Source organism: Schistocerca americana, chromosome X (assembly GCF_021461395.2).
Source record: "Schistocerca americana isolate TAMUIC-IGC-003095 chromosome X, iqSchAmer2.1, whole genome shotgun sequence".
Taxonomy (NCBI): domain Eukaryota; kingdom Metazoa; phylum Arthropoda; class Insecta; order Orthoptera; family Acrididae; genus Schistocerca; species Schistocerca americana.
The window spans coordinates 626,989,618-627,009,298 of NC_060130.1; the positions used below are offsets into that span (position 1 = coordinate 626,989,618).

Genomic DNA, 19,681 nt, shown 5'->3' on the forward strand with positions numbered 1-19,681 from the left:
ACTGCTCCTCAAAACTCACTTTCCTCAATATGCTCTGCCGGACAACACAGACCAGAATGTGATCGCGGAGAGACAATGGTTCTCAGGCACTCGAAGAGAGGACTGGGAATCAGCCAAGGAGTGTGTGGACTTCAATAAAATCCAATGGGTGATGGGAACATTCCAACCTTTGAAGTCACCTGGCCCAAACGGAATCTTTCCAGCTCTCCTGCAAAAGGCAGGAGAGAATCTAATAAGAATCCTATGCAGGTTATTCTGGGTTAGCCTAGCGTATACACCACGTTGGTTAGACCTAGGATTCTCTACGGTGCCGTAGTGTGGTGGAAGAAGGTAGAACAGCGGGTTGCAGCTAAGGAGCTTGCTAAGGTGCTGAAACTAGCCTCTTTAGCCATAACAGGCAGAATCAGCAGCACATCAACCACTGGGGTGGAAGCCATGATGGGCATGCCTCCACCACACCTTTGGGTCAAGATAGAGGCAGCAGCTGGGGCATACAGACTTGGATCTCATTGGGATATCCAGAATCACACACTAAGATAGTGAGTGAAGTAAGTATAGGAATGGCTGCGGAAATGTCGGCCGACTATATAACAACTCCTAACTGCTTCAACAAGCCATACAATATAACAATTGGAAGCTGGAAGCAGAGGGGAAAAAAACAGTTTGACACCGTATGGGGGACACTGTTTGGTTCACCGATGGGTCAAAATCAAACCAAGGCATTGGGGCAGGGGTGTACAGGGCTCAGCCAAGACTGGAGGGCATCATCTCTCTAGGAAAACTAGCCTCGGTATTCCAAGCTGAAATTGGTGCAATCAGGGCATGTGTGGAGGAGAATATGCGTAGGTGCTACAAGAACCATAGCATCTACATTTATTCAGACAGCCCAGCAACGAGATCTAAGATCGTTGCAGAATGCCACAGGGCTCTGTTGGAGCTAGGAGGAAGCAGTAGGGTAAAGTTTGTGTGCATTCCTGGCCACTCAGAGGATTTGTGGCAATGAACAAACTGACAGACTGGCCAGAATGGGGGCAACAACACCATTTATTGGATTAGAACCTGTCCTGACAATCACCAATGTTATGATCAAACTAGAACAACAGAACTGGCTTAGGAAACAGCATGCAGAATATTGTACCACAGTTCATAAACAAAAACATGGTAAGGTAATGATGCCTAAGCCGTGTTTTAAAAGAAGCTCTGTAATCCTGGGATTGAACAGAAAAGAGGTCATACTCATGACTGGACTGATGACCAGCCACACGAATTTCAAAAAACACCTACACACAACAGGTATAACGGAAGAAGACTCTAAATGTAGGATCTGTGATGAGGGTGAAGAGACTGCATCACACCTAATCTTCGAATTCATGACATTGGAGAGTGAAAGATATAGAATCTACAGGACAACTAGCCCTGAAGAAACTATGTCTAACAAAAAACTGGTAAAGGGACTTCTTGCACTATTTAAGGGCATTGGTCGGCTTTACTAGATATACAGGGAGCGATGATACCACACAGTAAACACTGTTTCGGTGCGCGCAGTGGTGGGTTAGACGAAAGCTGTTTTAGCTTCACTGTCAAAATCAAATCAATTGTCACAGAAGAGTGTGGAGGCCACCTGATAACAATGCACATCTCAGGCACGCAGTCCTATAGGTACAGTAGGGAGGTGGTCAGCCATATTTTGTGTCAGTATTGTGAACAGATGGAACAGATGTCAAAAGCCTCTCATCCATATCAAGGGTAATATGAGGGCTGTACAGTATCAGGACCAGACTGTCCAACCTACTAACTCTACATTCAACATTTCAATTATAAGATTTGTCTTTCAAGACAATAACACACAAAAACAGTACAGTGACCCTGTGAACACCTTCCTCAAGGCAACAGGACTCCAACGAATGGAATAGCTTGAGGGATATGCTGGCACAAACCCAACTGAGCATGCTTAAAATGCACAGTGCATCATCACAAGAATCCTCTTTAAACACTGCATGATTTGAGGAGCACCACCAGCAGAGAATGGGACAAACTTAAAGAGCAATGTCTCAATCATCAAGTGAGCAGCATGTCAAAATGCGTGAGGTGTAGTCACATAGTGTTGAATGTTCCCCAGCAGCAAATTTTGATTTCAAAGACTTGCACTTTCAATCAGAGTGAATTTATTTTGGTTAATGTTTTGGTTTTACTTAAGAGCAAATTACTATTTTTAGTTGCGAAACTCAGAGCACTTAAGACAAACCATCTCCTAACTGCACTGTCATGGGATGTGAATTTGGCATTTTTGATAATTATTGCGACACTGAGCCTCTTTTCTTGACGGTTGAAACCTATGCAGGCTGGCGAGGCCAACAGCAGCCGGCAAGGTGTTCTTATTCAAGAAATTACAAGTGGGCTGTGGTGATGCAACAAGAATCACTGCCGTGCCATACACACACACCAAAAAAGTTTAGCATCACCCCAGTTCCCAGAATTCCTGAAGATAGACGTCGGCTGTGGATATTGTATCACAGACACACTCCCTTTGACTGTTCCTAGATGTCACTAAACCCACCAAAAGATGTAAACAACCATGCATGAGCAGTGCCTATTAGACGGAGGGGGTCCGACAGCCGATTAGTTCCAGTCATTCCAACAGGAAGGAGGTACACGCCTGGGATAGATTGAAAAGGGCTGTTTATGGACGACGTAACCCACCAACCACTCTGAGGGATCTATGCTGAATCGCCGTTGAGGAGTGGGTCAGTATGAACCAACATTGCCTTGATGAACTTGTGGATAGTACGTCATGACGAATACAGGCATGCATCAATGCAAGAGAATGTGCTACTGGGTATTAGAGGTACCGGTGTGTACAGCAATCTGGGCCACCACCTCTGAAGGTCTCTCTGTATGGTGGTACAACACGCAATGTGTGGTTTTCATGAGCAATAAAAAGGGCGGAAATGATGTTATGTTAATCTCTATTCCAATTTTCTGAACTTTTTTTTTATGTGTGTAGTAGCAAAAATTACCACACGTTCGGCTCTTGACAATGCAGCCAGTGCTGTAATGCTGCTGACACAGTGAAAATATGGAAGCCAGCCACCACATGACCAAACCACGCACTGCAGTTCTACTGTGGCCTATGTGATGCAAAATGATGTCTTGTCGAAACAGGGATGAGATGAGCCATTATCCACACCATCCATTTCAGTTCTGCAATGCCTGTCTCTGCCAGCAGCCAGCTGCGAGAATTACTCCACAACAGTCACTGAGCTGAAGTGGGTTATCTAGTCTGTTATACTAGCTGCTGATTCCATCAGTTGTGGAGCTATGAGCTGTGTCCAAGTCCAGATGCCACCAAGGACTGAAATGGAGTCTTCCGGCTGGTGGCCTACCTGCTGGCTGATTTTTATAGTATGCAGGTGCCTACTTGGGTACCCATGGTTCCCACCTGGGCTTGACTAGCTGCTGAGCTGTCGCTTGCCTTGTGTGGGTACACACTGCTTCTGCTGGCTTGACTCATGAGACCACACTGCCACTGCAGCCTATGCTGGGGTCATGGGTTCATCACTGCATGCTCGCATGTTTCCTGTACTGAAATGCATGTTTCCACTGGCCGACAGTCGACTTCTGCAGAGGTCAGTATAGTTGCCTGCCGCCTCTGTCTGGGCTCTGGTGCTGCACTCCTTTACCTGCCAGAGTGTTTGTGGCATGACTCTACCGCCACCATAGCCCACTTAGCCCTGTGAGGTGACTTGTGTCATCAAAGGCCGTGTGCTGAGTCCAGCACCCTCTACACACTCCAAAGGCCCAGCACCTGACCCTGGTCACTGACTGCAATGACTCAACCACTGTATCAGATGGAATAAATAAACAAATCTTCTACGATTATCAGTGGATAGCCATCTGGCTCCATGAACCTGCCACCCTGCTAATCAAATTGCACCTCAACCTGTAGCCAGATACCTAATTACACCAATCCTCCTGAACCCTGCTAGATGATGATAGAAATATAGAAACAACTGGTAGTAATCCTCTTACTGAAAGTACAGCTAATGAAATATGTGGAAATATCAACAGATGGTCTAAGATAACTGAAATTTCTTTAAATGCCTTATGTGTACAGTTGAGCACTTCCCGTAGACTGCCAGACCCTATCAATATGACCTATTCAAAGAATGAAATATAGAAAATACAAAATATTTAGCTTTTAGGGGTACAGGTAGATCAAAACCTGAAGTGGAAAACCACATCTTATATTTAATGAAATGATTTAATTCAGTTAAATTGGCAGTACACATTATTTGTTTTAAAACTGAACAAATCCACTTTTCCTGTGTATTCTCATTCACTAATTTACAGAATTATTTTTTAGCTATTTACAAAAATAGTGTTTTGACTACTGTTTTATGATATATACTTATCAGTATGCCTTGTTCCCTACATTCTCTACAATGATTTCATGGTTCAACACCACAAAAAAGTGCCAAGTAAATACATCTGGATTAAACTACAAGTCAGACGGTAGTATAGTGAAATTTAAGAGTGATCTGTAGAATTTTCTGTTCATTAGTATTTTCACAAACATTCTTGAAACTAAGATTTCTCTTCAAAATATGATAAAAACCAGCACCACATTAAAAGGATTTTATTAAACTGCATTTAATTGAAATTTACATCCTTATCCACATTCCATACGCAGTGTCTCACCATGGGATTCACAAATGTAATCAGCAGTTTCAAATACACACACATGCGCACGCACGAGCCCACACACACACACACACACACACACACACACACACACACACACACACACACACACACACACACCATTCTCCTGCTCTCTCTCTCTCTCTCTCTCTCTCTCTCTCTCTCTCTCTCTCTCTGAGAACAGAGGTTATTTGAAGACTGATAAAAGGCTTTTACCTATTATACAACAAAACAACATGAATCACATTGAAAGAGAAGAAGTAGATTTTAAAGATGTAACTACCTTCTGATGACTAGATTTGTTTCATTAATGGGGTAGGTGATGAAAAAAACACATTCAGTACACTTTAGGTGAAAGAAATGCCACATAAAAATAATAATACCTCACAGGCTTAAAAAAAATGCACAAGGCTACAGTAATAAAGAGAGCAGCAGTGAAAATTCAACTTATGTCACCTGTATGACACAAAGCAAGTAATAAATTTACCACTGAATATTAAACTTAGTTTCTAGTTACAAACAGAAATATCATTACCTCGCTTTAATTGGTTTTGGCCTGCAGGTCACCTCACCAGAATTTGATTTTATCCCAGAGACAGGACTAAACCTCTGTTGTGGAAATGCTTTATTTTCTATCAGTGGTTCCATGTCACTCTGAGACTCAGAGTCCGAGTCAGTAACTTTCTCCTTGCACTTTAGGTCAATTTCTGGCTGTATATCTTCACATATAACCTGGCAACAGCAACAAAATAGCAATATATATTTTATTTTAATACTGTACTTCATATAAGCTACATTGGCTTTAAAAGCTGTACATACATCAAATTTGATTTAAACTTAAGAGAGAAGTACGCTTGTGACACTTTATTTGTTACCATTTTTCCAGTCCACTGGGATAGATGTAATTCAAAGTACAAATATGTAAATCTAAAGATAATAACTTACCAAATAGTAGAGATGTGAAGTAATCAAAATGCACATAAATAAGAATGAGAACTTTGATAGAGGCAGAGGCAGAACGTGTCAAGCAGAATATGCTCAATTTCAGTAGGTACCTCATAAGCCAAGTAATTCGTATCCTCCCTTCCCCTCCCCATACCAGCATATTCGAGTTATGTAGACAGGAAGTGTCCTCCAATACTGTAATCTTCCGGGTCTCAATTTCTACAAGCCCCCACTTGCACCCATCTCCAAGCCTGCCCCTGGATGCTAACTTCATCATTCTGCACCCACATTCCATTCCCTGCAGTTTCCCCTTTCTCTGTTCTATAACTGCCTCCCAAGCCACCTGTACACACTGTCGTGCACTGGGCACAATTACCTGTGCCTGCAGCCACAATTAGCCTATTGGTGCCATTGTACACCTGCTGCTCCTTCAGCCATCCCTCCCTCCCTTCCTTCCTTCCTCTTGTACCCTGGCTCCTTTCGCCTCTCACTCACTCCACCCTACACAACTCTTCACTTGTCAGGCAGGTACGCCAGAACAAGTAGTCAGCTAGGAAAATGTTGCTATACAAGTGAGTGTGTGTGAGTGTAGTTGGGGGGGGGGGGGGGGGGGGGGGGGGGGGTTTGCAGGCACTGAATAGCTCTCAAATAGGATTCGTACAAAAGCTAGCAAAGTCCTCAGTCTCATTTATGTGCCTTTCAGTGACTCAGTTTCTCTACTATTCAGTGAGTTGGTAACTTTTCTCCTTAAATTACACAGGCCAATGATTTCTTTTTTTTAACTTGTTTTATATTGATAGCTGATCTTTATAGATTTTTATAAGCTGAATCCAAATCTAGCCTTAGTTTTTTTTGTATCACCCATAGTTTTCGAGCAATATGCTTTTTACCATATAGTATAAAAATCCTATGCTATACGGTAAACAGGGAAATTAATGAAATGCTTTGTTACAACATAAGCATGGTTTGTATTTACAGTAAGCTACTTAAAACAAAGATATGTGTTAATAGAGGTTTCACTTGTTAGCTGGAATTGGTTAGTATTTTCTTCCTCTTTTTTCTTTGAAGCTTCTTGTGTAGCTTTTTCTACGATGAGTCGCTTGCTGAACTTCTCGGTGAAGTGACCAACAGTAGTCCCCCATCATGTTGGTGTTCCAGCGGCCTTGGTAGCGTTTTTCCATCACTCTAATGTCCTTGTGAAAATACTCTCCTTGCTACTCACTAACATCTCCCATATTGTCTGGGAAGTAATCAGGGCGACTGTTCAAAAAGTGAACTTTCAGACACATTAAACATCCTAAAGTTTTAAACTTCTTTAACATCGTAGCTACAATAGAAACATATTCTGGGCCTTTTTGATGTCCTAATAACTTTGTAATGACTTGCTTGAATGATACCCATGCTTCTTTCTCATTTAACGTCATTGTGGATTCAAAGTTAACATCAAACATCAATTTTCTAATGTCAGGTCCGACAAAGATGCCTTCTTTTGGTTTAGCTTCTGAAAGGTGTGGAAACTTTTGGCAGAGATACTTAAAACATGGTCCATATTTAGGCAAAGCCTTTACAAACTGTTTCAATAGGCCTAACTTTATATGTAGAGGTAGTAGGAGTATGTTTTTTGGATCTACAAGGTTTTTACATAGAATGTTGTTCTCATCAGGTTTTGAAGACTCCCTTACAGGCCAGTTCTTTCTGCACCAGTGTTGTTCCCTAGCCCTACTGTCCCATTCACACAAGAAACATGGAAATATGGTTAAGCCACCTTGCTGACAAAGTAGCACGCATGTTACTTTTAGATCACCACATATCATCCAACCATAAGCAGAATAACCTATTTTATTTAGAACTATTTCTAGGTTTTCATAGCATTCCTTCATATGTACAGACTGTCCAATAGGTATAGATGGATACATGTTACCATTGTGTAATAAAACAGCCTTTAAACTAGCCTCCAGTCTTCATTCATCAGACCAGAAATGTCTGGGCAGTACATTAAATCACATTCTAGTTGAAAAAAACTTGGAAAATTGCTGCTCTCTTTTTCTGTACACGTATATGCTGGTTCCAACTGCCAATAAGTTCTTTTCTTTTAATCTACAGCCAAACAATTCAGATTTTTCTTTCGTTAAGCCCAGATCCTTAACCAAATCGTTAAGTTCGGTCTGAGTAAACAATTTGGGCTCTAGACTTTCTGTATTACAATGGAATTCATCATCAACTGGTTCATCTAAATCACATTGTACATGAGAAAATCTTTCTGTTGGTATAGAATTTAAATCTTCTGGTGGTTCAGGAGTCAGCAAATCTACACCATGCCCTACTGGTTGGATGGCGGATGGAAGGTTAGGGTAGCTTATTACCTTGTTGTTTTTCGAATTATGACCATTAATATCAACACTGCAAAAGTAGCAATCATCAGAATGATTTCTTGGCTCAATTCATATCATAGGAACAGCAAATCTAAGGTTTTTTTCCTCCTTTTTGGACCATTTTGTAAGATCTTCAACACACACATAACATGCCTCATGTGGCACCCAAGATTTACCTTGATCATCAAGTTTAGATCCAAAGTATGATTGATAAACCTTTTTCACAAAGTCTGTAATGTTCCTTTGGTGTTTTTTAATCACAAATTCACCACAAATATAACAAAACAGTAAGGATAGTTTTTACAACCATGATTAGACACTGTACTGAGCTCATGTACAGGAAACGGAAAAGTGAGGTTAGGTTGACAGTAAACAAAATACCATCTGTTAACACAAAAATAGAATTGACCTTTTTTTGCCAGCGAATGTTTTTCAGCAGTGCTACCAACTCCATTAACATTCATTACACCCCATTTTTAAATTATTTTAACTATATAAAAGCTGTTAAATTCTTTAAAAATTGCTCAATTTAATAAATTTAACTGTAAAATGTGAAAAAATGGTGGGTGATACAGTTTTTTAAGTATCGTATTTGGATTTCCCACCCTAAAAACAGAAGAATAAGGTATTTTCAGCAAAAAGTTTTTCCATCGTTGCCCTGTGTTATTTACATTCCAGCATACCACTCCTTTACCATAAATATATAAATCTACTCATACAAATTTTGTTTTCTTGTCTGAAGAAATGTGAAAAAGTGTAGGGAGTGGGAGGAGTAACAGCAGGGTTCTCTCTCTCTCTCTCTCTCTCTCTCTCTCTCTCTCTGTGTGTGTGTGTGTGTGTGTGTGTGTGTGTGTGTGTGTGTGTGTGTGTGTGCGTGCATGCATGCATGCATGAAGAAGGCAGAAAATTACATGCAAACTAATATGCTCAAATGTGTCTTATCCAAGGAAACAGTCCAAATGTGGTTTCTCCTGCCCAAAAACAGAAGAAACCATAGTTGGGCACCAATGAAACCCTGTAGATGGCTGTGTATGTATGACTATGTATTATTCCTTCACAAACATGGAAAAGGTTACAGTTACACTGTGACTATACAAAGAAGTAACTGTCGGTTTGTAATATGTGCATAGTATACAGCAGCTGCTAAACCCAGCATGGACAAAATAGTCCTGGAAAGCCTGTAGTCAGTTATATGGAAGGTTACAACTCTATTGACATTATTTTGAGATGAGAGGGAAAGATTAGGATTACTTTCTCAACACTTTCACAGTTACCCGCATAAAGAGTGTACAATTCATCAGTTGAGAGGAAACATTGATTTTCAGCATGAGTAACTGTAAAATATATACACAAGAAAAACTAAACAAAGAGCCAATGCTTTTTGCTGACTGACATTAGAGGCATATGCAGTTACTCCAGCATTGACTTGTTTCATAAAACAGAAAAACATGATTTTAATCATGGAGTTATGACCAATCAAGAGATACTTATTATTTCACACAGCTATGAAAAAACAATTAACTTATTTTAAAAAATCTTGGACAATGAATGTTGTGCATATCCAAAACATACTTCTAGTGGAAAAAATAAAATATTGTAAAAATGGATGGTTCGTAACATATGAACGGAATAAAATCTTACAGACACTGATGTAAAAATTTCTCAGACTTAAAATACTTTTTAGAGTACCTAAATACCTGTGTTCCTGCTAAATTAACTTTGACTTACATTTGCCAAACACACATCAATAATGCAGAATTAAGCAAATTAAAGCAACGAAATGATAGAAGACAATAACTGAGCAGAGATAAACTTAAGTATCTAGGAGAAATAATCCAGTGTAACTGAAAGGGAAAAAACATTAATTTTACAACAAATAAAAGAAAATGAAGAACTCAGGAGAAAGGAAAGAAATGTGAGAAATATATTGGGAATTAAAACAACATTAGAAATGTTTAAATTAAGCAGAAAACAAAAATATACAATCACGTAGAAAAAATTACTGACAAAATCACGAAAACAAGACTAATGCCATGGCCACCTCTTTCGCTAACATATGATGGCCACAGTAGTCATATGCTTTGCACATTGATCTTTGTATAGATGCACAAATCTCTACTAATATGCTTCCTCAGTATCAAACCACGCTGGGTACTTTCAATCCTTAACTGATTTACTTAGCACATACTTCTCCACCAGGATATACAATCAGTTCAAACTTTGTGTATAATTCCTCCATGTCTACCATATTGGAACTAAATGATGTCCATTCACAGTATAACAAGGAGACCATGTGGCAACAGGATTTTTTTTTTTTTTTTAATATTTCTGGTACATGAAGTTCAGCACAAACATCAACCATCACAAGCAGTTCAATGCAACTCTCAAAATTCCTTTAGAAAATTGACTTTGAAGTTTCTGACCATCATCAATATGCTAAAGCAAGGACGATTTTTCTTGACGGGCTGTGTGGTAGAATGTTCACCTAACATGGGTGTGGCATGGGTTCAGTTCCCAACACCGGCAAAATTTTAAAAAGAGGTGTATGTTTCATGAACATTTCCCTTAAGTATAAAATAAATAAGGATGAAAAAGAATTTAATTTGTAATTTTTTTAAATTTAAACAACCTTTTATAAAACATCATTAATTAAGAATTTATATTTGCAATGAAAATACGTAATCAGAAATAAGATGATGTGCATTTTTCATAAAAAATAGCAATTAGATATCTGTTTTAAAAATTTCCATCAGACAGAAATGAAATGTACAACCTCCACTTGGCAGGAAAGCGTTCTACCAAAATGCACCATGGCCTGTTGAGAAAAATCAACCTTGCTTTTTAGCATACTTATGATGGTCAGAAAGCTCTGAAGACAATTTTCTCGAGAATTTTTGAAAGTTGCATCAAACTATTTTTGGAGACTAATATCTGAGTTCTGAACTTCACATATCATAATAAAAAAAAAATCAGACTGCCGTGTGACTTATCTGCTCTTTCCAGTACAAACCATTGTCACTACAATGACATTAAATTCACTAATGCCTGTTTCTGTAGTGACCCTATTAATAAGGTCAAGCCTGTTTGTAGCTACAAGATCTAAATTTTCCATTGCATTTAGGTTGTTGAACTAGCTGCTCAAGACAGTTCTTGAAAAGTGCCTCCAGAACTACTTTGCCTGATTGTCTGTCCATACCACCTGTAGTGTACCCATAGATGTTCCAATGTATACTAAGTAGGTTAAATTCTCCTCCGACTAATATTGCACGATTGGTATTTCCACACTACTGATATTAGATTTTATTTGGATGATTCTACTATTTTTACGGCCAGTAAAAACCTCCGATTACTGACTTGAGTTCACTTAGGATGGTTACTGGTCTCCGGACAAATTCAGTCAGACTCAATTCCAACCTTCAAGGACATATTACTTTTGTCGTTAGCAATGAACACTCTTCCTCCTATGGTGTCTAAACTGTCTTATCAACATATATTCCATGCCTCATTTAATTTGTCAGAGCTTCCTACTTTGGGATTCATCCAGCTATTGGTTCCAAGTCCAATTTGAGTGCAACCAAAGAATAAGGCCTATGAGAGTCACAATAAAACTTATACAGTATTTTGAAAACTAACAGACAAACACAACTGGCTTAGGAAAGTGAATCTAAACCTAGAACAGACAGACATAAACAAGCAAAAAATTAAAGACAAACAAAAATATTGAAACAAAATTAAGAAGTAGCATCTACATTCATTCAGTGAGCTAAGTAGTTATGAAATCTCTATCAGTCCCTGCAACAGGGCCAAAGGTCATTGCAGAATGCCATGAAGCACTTGGAAGACTAGGGGAAAGCAACAGGGTAAACCTGCTGTGAGTCCCTGCTGACAGACTGGCCAGGACAGGCTTGATGACTCCATTTACTGAACCAGAACCTGGCCTAACAGTCACTAAGGAGAAGGTAAGACCAAAACTACGAAACGGGATCAGGAGGAATCATCTAGAATATTGGACTATGGTACAAAACAAAAACATGGCAAGCAAATGATGCCAAAGCTATGTTTCAAGAGAAGTTCTGTAATCCTGAACTGTAACAGGAAACAGAGCAAAATCATGGTAAGACTCATCAGTGGCCATAGGAACTTTAAGATGCACATACAGATAAGTATAAAGCAATAAGCCGTTAAGTGTAGACTGTGTGGTGAGGAGGGTGAAATTATTACACATCTAATCTCCCAATTCTAAATTCTGAAGGGCAAACCATGCAGAATATTTGGGTCAGTCAAGCCTGAAGAAATAATGTCTAATAAGGAACTAGTAAAAGGTCTCCTACTACTAATTAAGGGTACCAGTTGGCTTTACTAGAATCACAGGGAGTGAAACCACACAAAACTCTGTTTTGGTGCAGGCAACATTGGGCTAAGACTAATGTTTTTATCTCCCTGCATAAATCAAACCAAATCAAGAGGTGTGCAACATTCAATGAAAAAAACAGTCTAAAAAAGACTGGGAAGAAAATTGATAGAAGAGGAGAAGGAAGAAAAACATGAACATTTGATGGATTATTGGACGAAGTATAACACTAACTTTGTGACTTAAATGTGGTCCCAACTTGTAATGAAAGAAGAAGAAAATACGTTGACCAGCAACTACATGTTCTACTGTGGACAACAACAGATTGCAATGTCCCCAGGTGGATCGTGAGCTACAGGAAATGAACATAAAGGATTTAAACATAAAGTAACTGACAAAGGCTGTTGAAAGTTTTTTTGTGATTAATAGAGTTCAGTCATGATTCAACAGTGCGGGCAACGTTTCTCCATGCTTTCAATGCCCAACGGCAATATTCTTCATCCATGTTGCTGCCAGTGTCCTGAGACCTGTGGTGAACAGTGCACAACCTCTGAGTTGAAGTGCCCAATTGATACAGCTATGATCTAGCTGTAACCATACATGCTGATATCACATGTATTTTCCATTCTGCACTCGAATGTCACACCAATGGATAATAACAGCTGTTGACATGTTAGCCATATGACATCCTGAACTACACTTATGAGCCAAACAACTGATCACTGCCAGACTGAATGCCACGTGGTGGTGTTGTAGGCACATGACGCAAGGGAAGTATACACTATGTGATCAAAAGTATCCGGACACCCCCAAAAACATGTGTTTTTCATATTAAGTGCATTATGCTGCCACCTACTGCCAGGTACTCCATATCAGTGACCTCAGTAGTCATTAGACATCGTGAGAGAGCAGAATGGGGTGCTCCATGGAACTCATGGACTTCAAATGTGGGCAGGTGATTGGGTGTCACTTGTGTCATACATCTGTATGCGAGATTTCCACACTCCTAAACATCCCTAGGTCCACTGTTTCCGATGTGATAGTGAAGTGGAAATGTAAAGGGACACGTATAGCACAAAAGTATACAGGCCAATCAGGTCTGTTGATTGGCAGAGACCGCTGACGGTTGAAGAGAGTCGTAACATGTAACAGGCACACATCTATCCAGACCATCCAGACCATCACACAGGAATTCCAAACCGCATCAGGATCCACTGAAAGTACTATGACAGTTAGGTGGGAGATGAGAAAACTTTGAATGGCTGCTCATAAGCCACACATCACGCCGGTAAATGCCAAATGACGCCTCGCTTTGTGCAATGAGCATAAACACTGGACGATTGAACAGTGGGAAAACGTTGTGTGGAGTGACAAATCACAGTACACATTGTGGCGATCTGATGGCAGGGTATGGGTACGGTGAATGCCCGGCGAATGTCATCTGCCAGCATGTGTAGTGCCAACAGTAAAATTCGGAGGGGGTGGGGTTATGGTGTGGTTGTGTTTTTCATGTCAGGGGCTTGCACCCCTCGTTGTTTTGCGTGGCTCTATCAGAGCACTGGCCTACATTGATTTTTTAAGCACCTTCTTGCTTCCAACTGTTGAAGAGCAATTCGGGGATGGCAACTGCATCTTTCAACACGATCACGCGCCTGTTCATAATACACGGCCTGTGGCAGAGTGGTTACATGACAATAACATCCCTGTAATGGACTGGCCTGCACAGAGTCCTGTCCTGAATCCTATAGAACACCTTTGGGATGTTTTGGAATGCTAACTTCATACCATTCTGGAGACATGGCCATGAAACATCAGCTAATCAGTAACAAGTATATGAAGCTTTACAGTTAAACTAACTTGCTCGAATTAGTTCCTGTCATATTATAAAGAGCAGTAACTGATATAAGAAAATTATTTGAACTAATTTAAATGCACATTCTAAGTTAGACAAATGTTAAATACCTATCCATGACTGGTTACATTAGATATAATTTTTTTCTGTGACGTTTACTGATTAAAGCTTGGTTGTTAAATTAATTTCACAAGTAGTAGTGTAAGCTAAAGACATCAACAACCTGAACATTGGTTTGTACACCACAGTGCTTTCCTAGACATAGTCCTCTTGGCGGTAGAATGGTGTTGCCTTCCTCTGACCTCTGAACAGACTTACCTGAACAATTATAGTGGTACCTAAAGCTAACATGAGCTTCAAACCAAGGTGCAACTCAGCATTTCTCACATTGCAACTCAGCAATTCTAACATTAGTGAACACTGGCAAAGGTGTATGAAGTGGCAAGAGATAGGTGACTGCAATGTCATTAATTTATTAAGATAATATATCACACTAGAAGAACAGCACTGCAGTAAGTTAGTCAACTTCATTTTCTGCTAATCTACATAGAGGATGAATGAACTTTTTTCCCATCAAACAGATCAGAAATTGAATGAAAACACAGACAAAAGTCTGGTTATTTGACACATTTTGTTAGATCTGGTGCCCCCTACACTGATCTGCCGTTACCCTCAGTTTTTTTCTGTGCTCTGTAGATATAGAGGGGATGCAGGTGATGGGGGTGTGAGGGTGAGAGAGATGGACATGGAGAGGGGGGAGAGGCATGGAGGGGGGCGAGGCATGGAGGGGGGCGAGGCATGGAGGGGGGCGAGGCATGGAGAGGGGGGGAGGCATGGAGGGGGGGCGAGGCATGGAGAGGGGGGCGAGGCATGGAGAGGGGGGGCGAGGCATGGAGAGAGGGGGGGCGAGGCATGGAGAGAGGGGGGGCGAGGCATGGAGAGGGGGGGCGAGGCATGGAGAGAGGGGGGGGGGGCGAGACATGGAGAGAGAGGGGGGGGCGAGACATGGAGAGAGAGGGGGGGGGCGAGACATGGAGAGAGAGGGGGGGGCGAGACATGGAGAGAGAGAGGGGGGGCGAGACATGGAGAGAGAGGGGGGGCGAGACATGGAGAGAGAGGGGGGGGCGAGACATGGAGAGAGAGGGGGGGGGCGAGACATGGAGAGAGAGGGGGGGCGAGACATGGAGAGAGAGGGGGGGGCGAGACATGGAGAGAGGGGGGGCGAGACATGGAGAGAGGGGGGGGCGAGACATGGAGAGAGAGGGGGGGGCGAGACATGGAGAGAGAGGGGGGGGGGCGAGACATGGAGAGAGAGGGGGGGGGCGAGACATGGAGAGAGAGGGGGGGGGCGAGACATGGAGAGAGAGAGAGGGGGGGGCGAGACATGGAGAGAGAGAGAGGGGGGGGCGAGACATGGAGAGAGAGAGAGAGAGGGGGGGCGAGACATGGAGAGAGAGGGGGGGCGAGACATGGAGAGAGAGGGGGGGGCGAGACATGGAGAGAGAGGGGGGGCGAGACATGGAGAGAGAGGGGGGCGAGACATGGAGAGAGAGGGGGGGCGAGACATGGAGAGAGAGGGGGGGGCGCGACATGGAGAGAGAGGAGGGCGGGGCGAGACATGGAGAGAGAGGAGGGTGGGGCGAGACATGGAGAGAGAGGGCGGGGCGAGACATGGAGAGAGAGGGCGGGGCGAGACATGGAGAGAGAGGGCGGGGCGAGACATGGAGAGAGAGGGCGGGGCGAGACATGGAGAGAGAGGGCGGGGCGAGACATGGAGAGAGAGGGCGGGGCGAGACATGGAGAGAGGGCGGGGCGAGACATGGAGAGAGGGCGGGGGCGAGACATGGAGAGAGAGAGAGAGAGGGGGGGGGCGGGGCGAGACATGGAGAGAGAGAGAGAGAGGGGGGGGGCGAGACATGGAGAGAGAGAGAGAGAGAGAGAGGGGGGGGGCGAGACATGGAGAGAGAGGGGGGGGACGAGACATGGAGAGAGGGGGGGGCGAGACATGGAGAGAGGGGGGGGGGCAGACATGGAGAGAGGGGGGGGAGACATGGAGAGAGGGGGGGCGAGACATGGAGAGAGGGCGGGGGCGAGACATGGAGAGAGAGGGGGGCGAGACATGGAGAGAGAGGGGGGCGAGACATGGAGAGAGAGAGGGGGGGGGCGAGACATGGAGAGAGGGGGGGGGGGCGAGACATGGAGAGAGAGGGGGGGGGGCGAGACATGGAGAGAGAGGGGGGGGGGCGAGACATGGAGAGAGAGAGGGGGGGGCGAGACATGGAGAGAGAGGGGGGGGCGAGACATGGAGAGAGAGAGAGGGGGGGCGAGACATAGAGAGAGGAGGGAGCGAGACATGGAGAGAGGGGGGGGAGATATGGAGAGAGGGGGGGAGACATGGAGAGAGGGAGGGCGAGACATGGAGAGAGGGGCGGCGAGACATGGAGAGGGGGGAGACATGGAGAGGGGGGGACATGGAGAGGGGGGGACATGGAGAGGGGGGACATGGAGAGGGGGGGACATGGAGAGGGGGGGACATGGAGAGGGGGGACATGGAGAGGGGGGAGACATGGAGAGGGGGGAGACATGGAGAGGGGGGAGACATGGAGAGGGGGAAGACATGGAGAGGGGGGAGACATGGGGGAGACATGGACATGGAGGAGACATGGGGGAGACATGGAGAGGGGGGAGACATGGAGAGGGGGAAGACATGGGGGAGACATGGAGAGGGGGGAGACATGGAGAGGGGGGAGACATGGGGGAAACATGGAGAGGGGGAGGGGGAGACATGGAGAGGGGGGAGGCATGGAGAGGGGGAGGGGGAGACATGGAGAGGGGGAGGCATGGAGAGGGGGAGACATGGAGAGGGGGAGAGATGGAGAGGGGGGAGAGATGGAGGGGGAGAGATGGAGTGGGGGGAGCCGGAGAGGGGGGAGACGGAGAGGGGGGAGAGACGGAGAGGGGGAGAGACGGAGAGGGGGGAGAGATGGAGGAGGGGGAGAGATGGAGAGGGGGGAGAGATGGAGAGGGAGAGGGGGGAGAGATGGAGAGGGAGAGGGGGGAGAGATGGAGAGGGAGAGGGGGGAGAGATGGGGACGGGGTAGAGATGGAGAGGGGGTGGAGATGGAGGAGAGGGGGAGAGACGGAGAGGGGGGAGAGATGGAGGAGGGGGAGAGATGGAGAGGGGGGAGAGATGGAGAGGGAGAGGGGGGAGAGATGGAGAGGGAGAGGGGGGAGAGATGGAGAGGGGGACGGGGTAGAGATGGGGACGGGGTAGAGATGGAGAGGGGGTGGAGATGGAGAGGGGGTGGAGATGGAGAGGGGGTGGAGATGGAGAGGGGGTGGAGATGGAGAGGGGGTGGAGATGGAGAGGGGGTGGAGATGGAGAGGGGGTGGAGATGGAGAGGGGGTGGAGATGGAGAGGGGGTGGAGAGGGAGAGGGGGTGGAGAGGGAGAGGGGGTGGAGAGGGAGAGGGGGTGGAGAGGGAGAGGGGGTGGAGAGGGAGAGGGTGTAGAGAGGGAGAGGGTGTAGAGAGGGAGAGGGTGTAGAGAGGGAGAGGGTGTAGAGAGGGAGAGGGTGTGGAGAGGGAGAGGGGGTGGAGAGGGAGAGGGGGTGGAGAGGGAGAGGGGGTGGAGAGGGAGAGGGGGTGGAGAGGGAGAGGGGGTGGAGAGGGAGAGGGGGTGGAGAGGGAGAGGGGGTGGAGAGGGAGAGGGGGTGGAGAGGGAGAGGGGATGGAGAGGGAGAGGGGGTGGAGAGGGAGAGGGGGTGGAGAGGGAGGGGGGGGGGTGGAGAGGGAGGGGGGGTGGGGGGTGGTGAGGGAGGGGGGGTGGGGGGGGGGTAGAGAGGGAGGAGGGTGGAGAGGGAGAGGGGGTGGAGAGGGAGGGGGGGTGGAGAGGGAGAGGGGGAAGAGGGGGGGAGGGGGAGTGGGTGAGGGAGAAGGGGGAAAGGGAGGGGGGAGGGGGAGAGTAATATTTTACTGCCTCAGCCTTTAACAATACCCACTAATCTCTGGCTGTAATGTGCACTGATTTGCATAAAATCTGGAACTTTTTCATTAATGAAAAACAACACATATTTGTTAATATGCATAAAGTGCTACTTGATGTGTTTGGATGGGGTCAGAGGTCAACAAACAAACCGGTTTCTAACATACAGATGTTGTTACAGACTGGAAATCATAAAACTAAATGGAACCAAAACAGTCAGCAATGTTGTTTGGAATAGTGTTACTATCAATACCAATATAAATGTTGCACAGTGTCTACTACTAAAATGTGAATATACAGTCGCAAAATTTGCCCCTTTTTAAAAATTCTCACTTGTTTTTCCAGTCTGACTAAACACAACAATAAATAGTATCTTTATACTAGTATTAGAAATTTTACCATTTGGTCATCATCAGAGAAATCCTCATCTGGATGTCTTTCATTTCTGCCATTTTCGTCCTCCCCTTTGTGATTTGGTTTTGAATCAGTGTGCTAAAACAAAACAAAACAATTATTATTATAAATCTCATTTTCATAAATTCAATTAAATTTGTATACTGTAATGACAGGTAATAAGTATGAAATATCATTTAACTTAGTTTATATTTATTGTTAATTTTTTACTCATTGTGCTTTTTTGTTAAGGAATTTGATCTCCATTAACACATTTTTGACTAGTAGATGTGTGTCATATGATAGGTAATAAGTATGTGTCTTCTCCATCCCCTCTCCGTTACAACTGTCATGTCTTTATAAGACAATGTAGTCTACATTTACAGAGCGGGAGTGCACGACTGCATTGAATCAAGTCTCTAACAGAATTACTACATGAAGGTATATATCTTAAAATATATGGTAGAACTCATGAAGACCTACATCTATGTCTACATCTACACAGATACTCCACATGCCACCATACATCAGAGGGTTTGCTGTAACTCTACTAGTCATTTCCTGTCATGTTCCACTCGCAAACAGAGCAAGGGAAAAATGACTGTCTACATGCCTCAGTATGTGCCCTCATTTTTGTGTCTTATCTTCGTGGTCCTTAAACACAGTGTATGTCGACAGCAGTAGAATCGTTCAGCAGTCAGCTTCAAATGCGTTATCTAAATTTTCTCAATAGGGTTTCTCGAAAAGAACATCGCCTTCTCTTCAGGGATTCCCATTTGAGTTCCTGAAGCATGTCCGTGTTGTTCGAACCTATTGATAACAAATCTAGCAGCCCACCTCTGCACTGCTTCGGTATCTTCCTTCAATCTGACCTGCTACAGATCCCAAACACTCAATCAGTACTCAAGAATAGGTCGCACCAGCATCCTATATGTGGTCTCCTTTACAGGTGAACCACTCTTTCCCAAAATTCTCCCAATAAACTGAAGTCGACCATTCAGCTTCCCGACCACAGTTCCAACATGCTCTTTCCACCTCGTATCGCTTTGCAACGTTACGCCCAGATATTTAAATGACTTGACA

General features: G+C 44.1%; 1 protein-coding gene across 1 annotated transcript in view; it reads right to left on the reverse strand.

Annotated features, from left to right (window-relative positions):
* The window catches only part of LOC124556642 (putative transcription factor capicua), a 347,411-nt gene that overhangs the window by 137,912 nt on the left and 189,818 nt on the right, over window positions 1–19,681 (reverse strand). The window contains exons 12-13 of the mRNA XM_047130607.1: window positions 18,605–18,697; window positions 5,237–5,433 (exon numbers count right to left, since the gene is read on the reverse strand). Coding sequence (XP_046986563.1) covers window positions 5,237–5,433; window positions 18,605–18,697 — 290 coding nt within the window. The remainder of the gene's footprint in view (window positions 1–5,236; window positions 5,434–18,604; window positions 18,698–19,681) is intronic.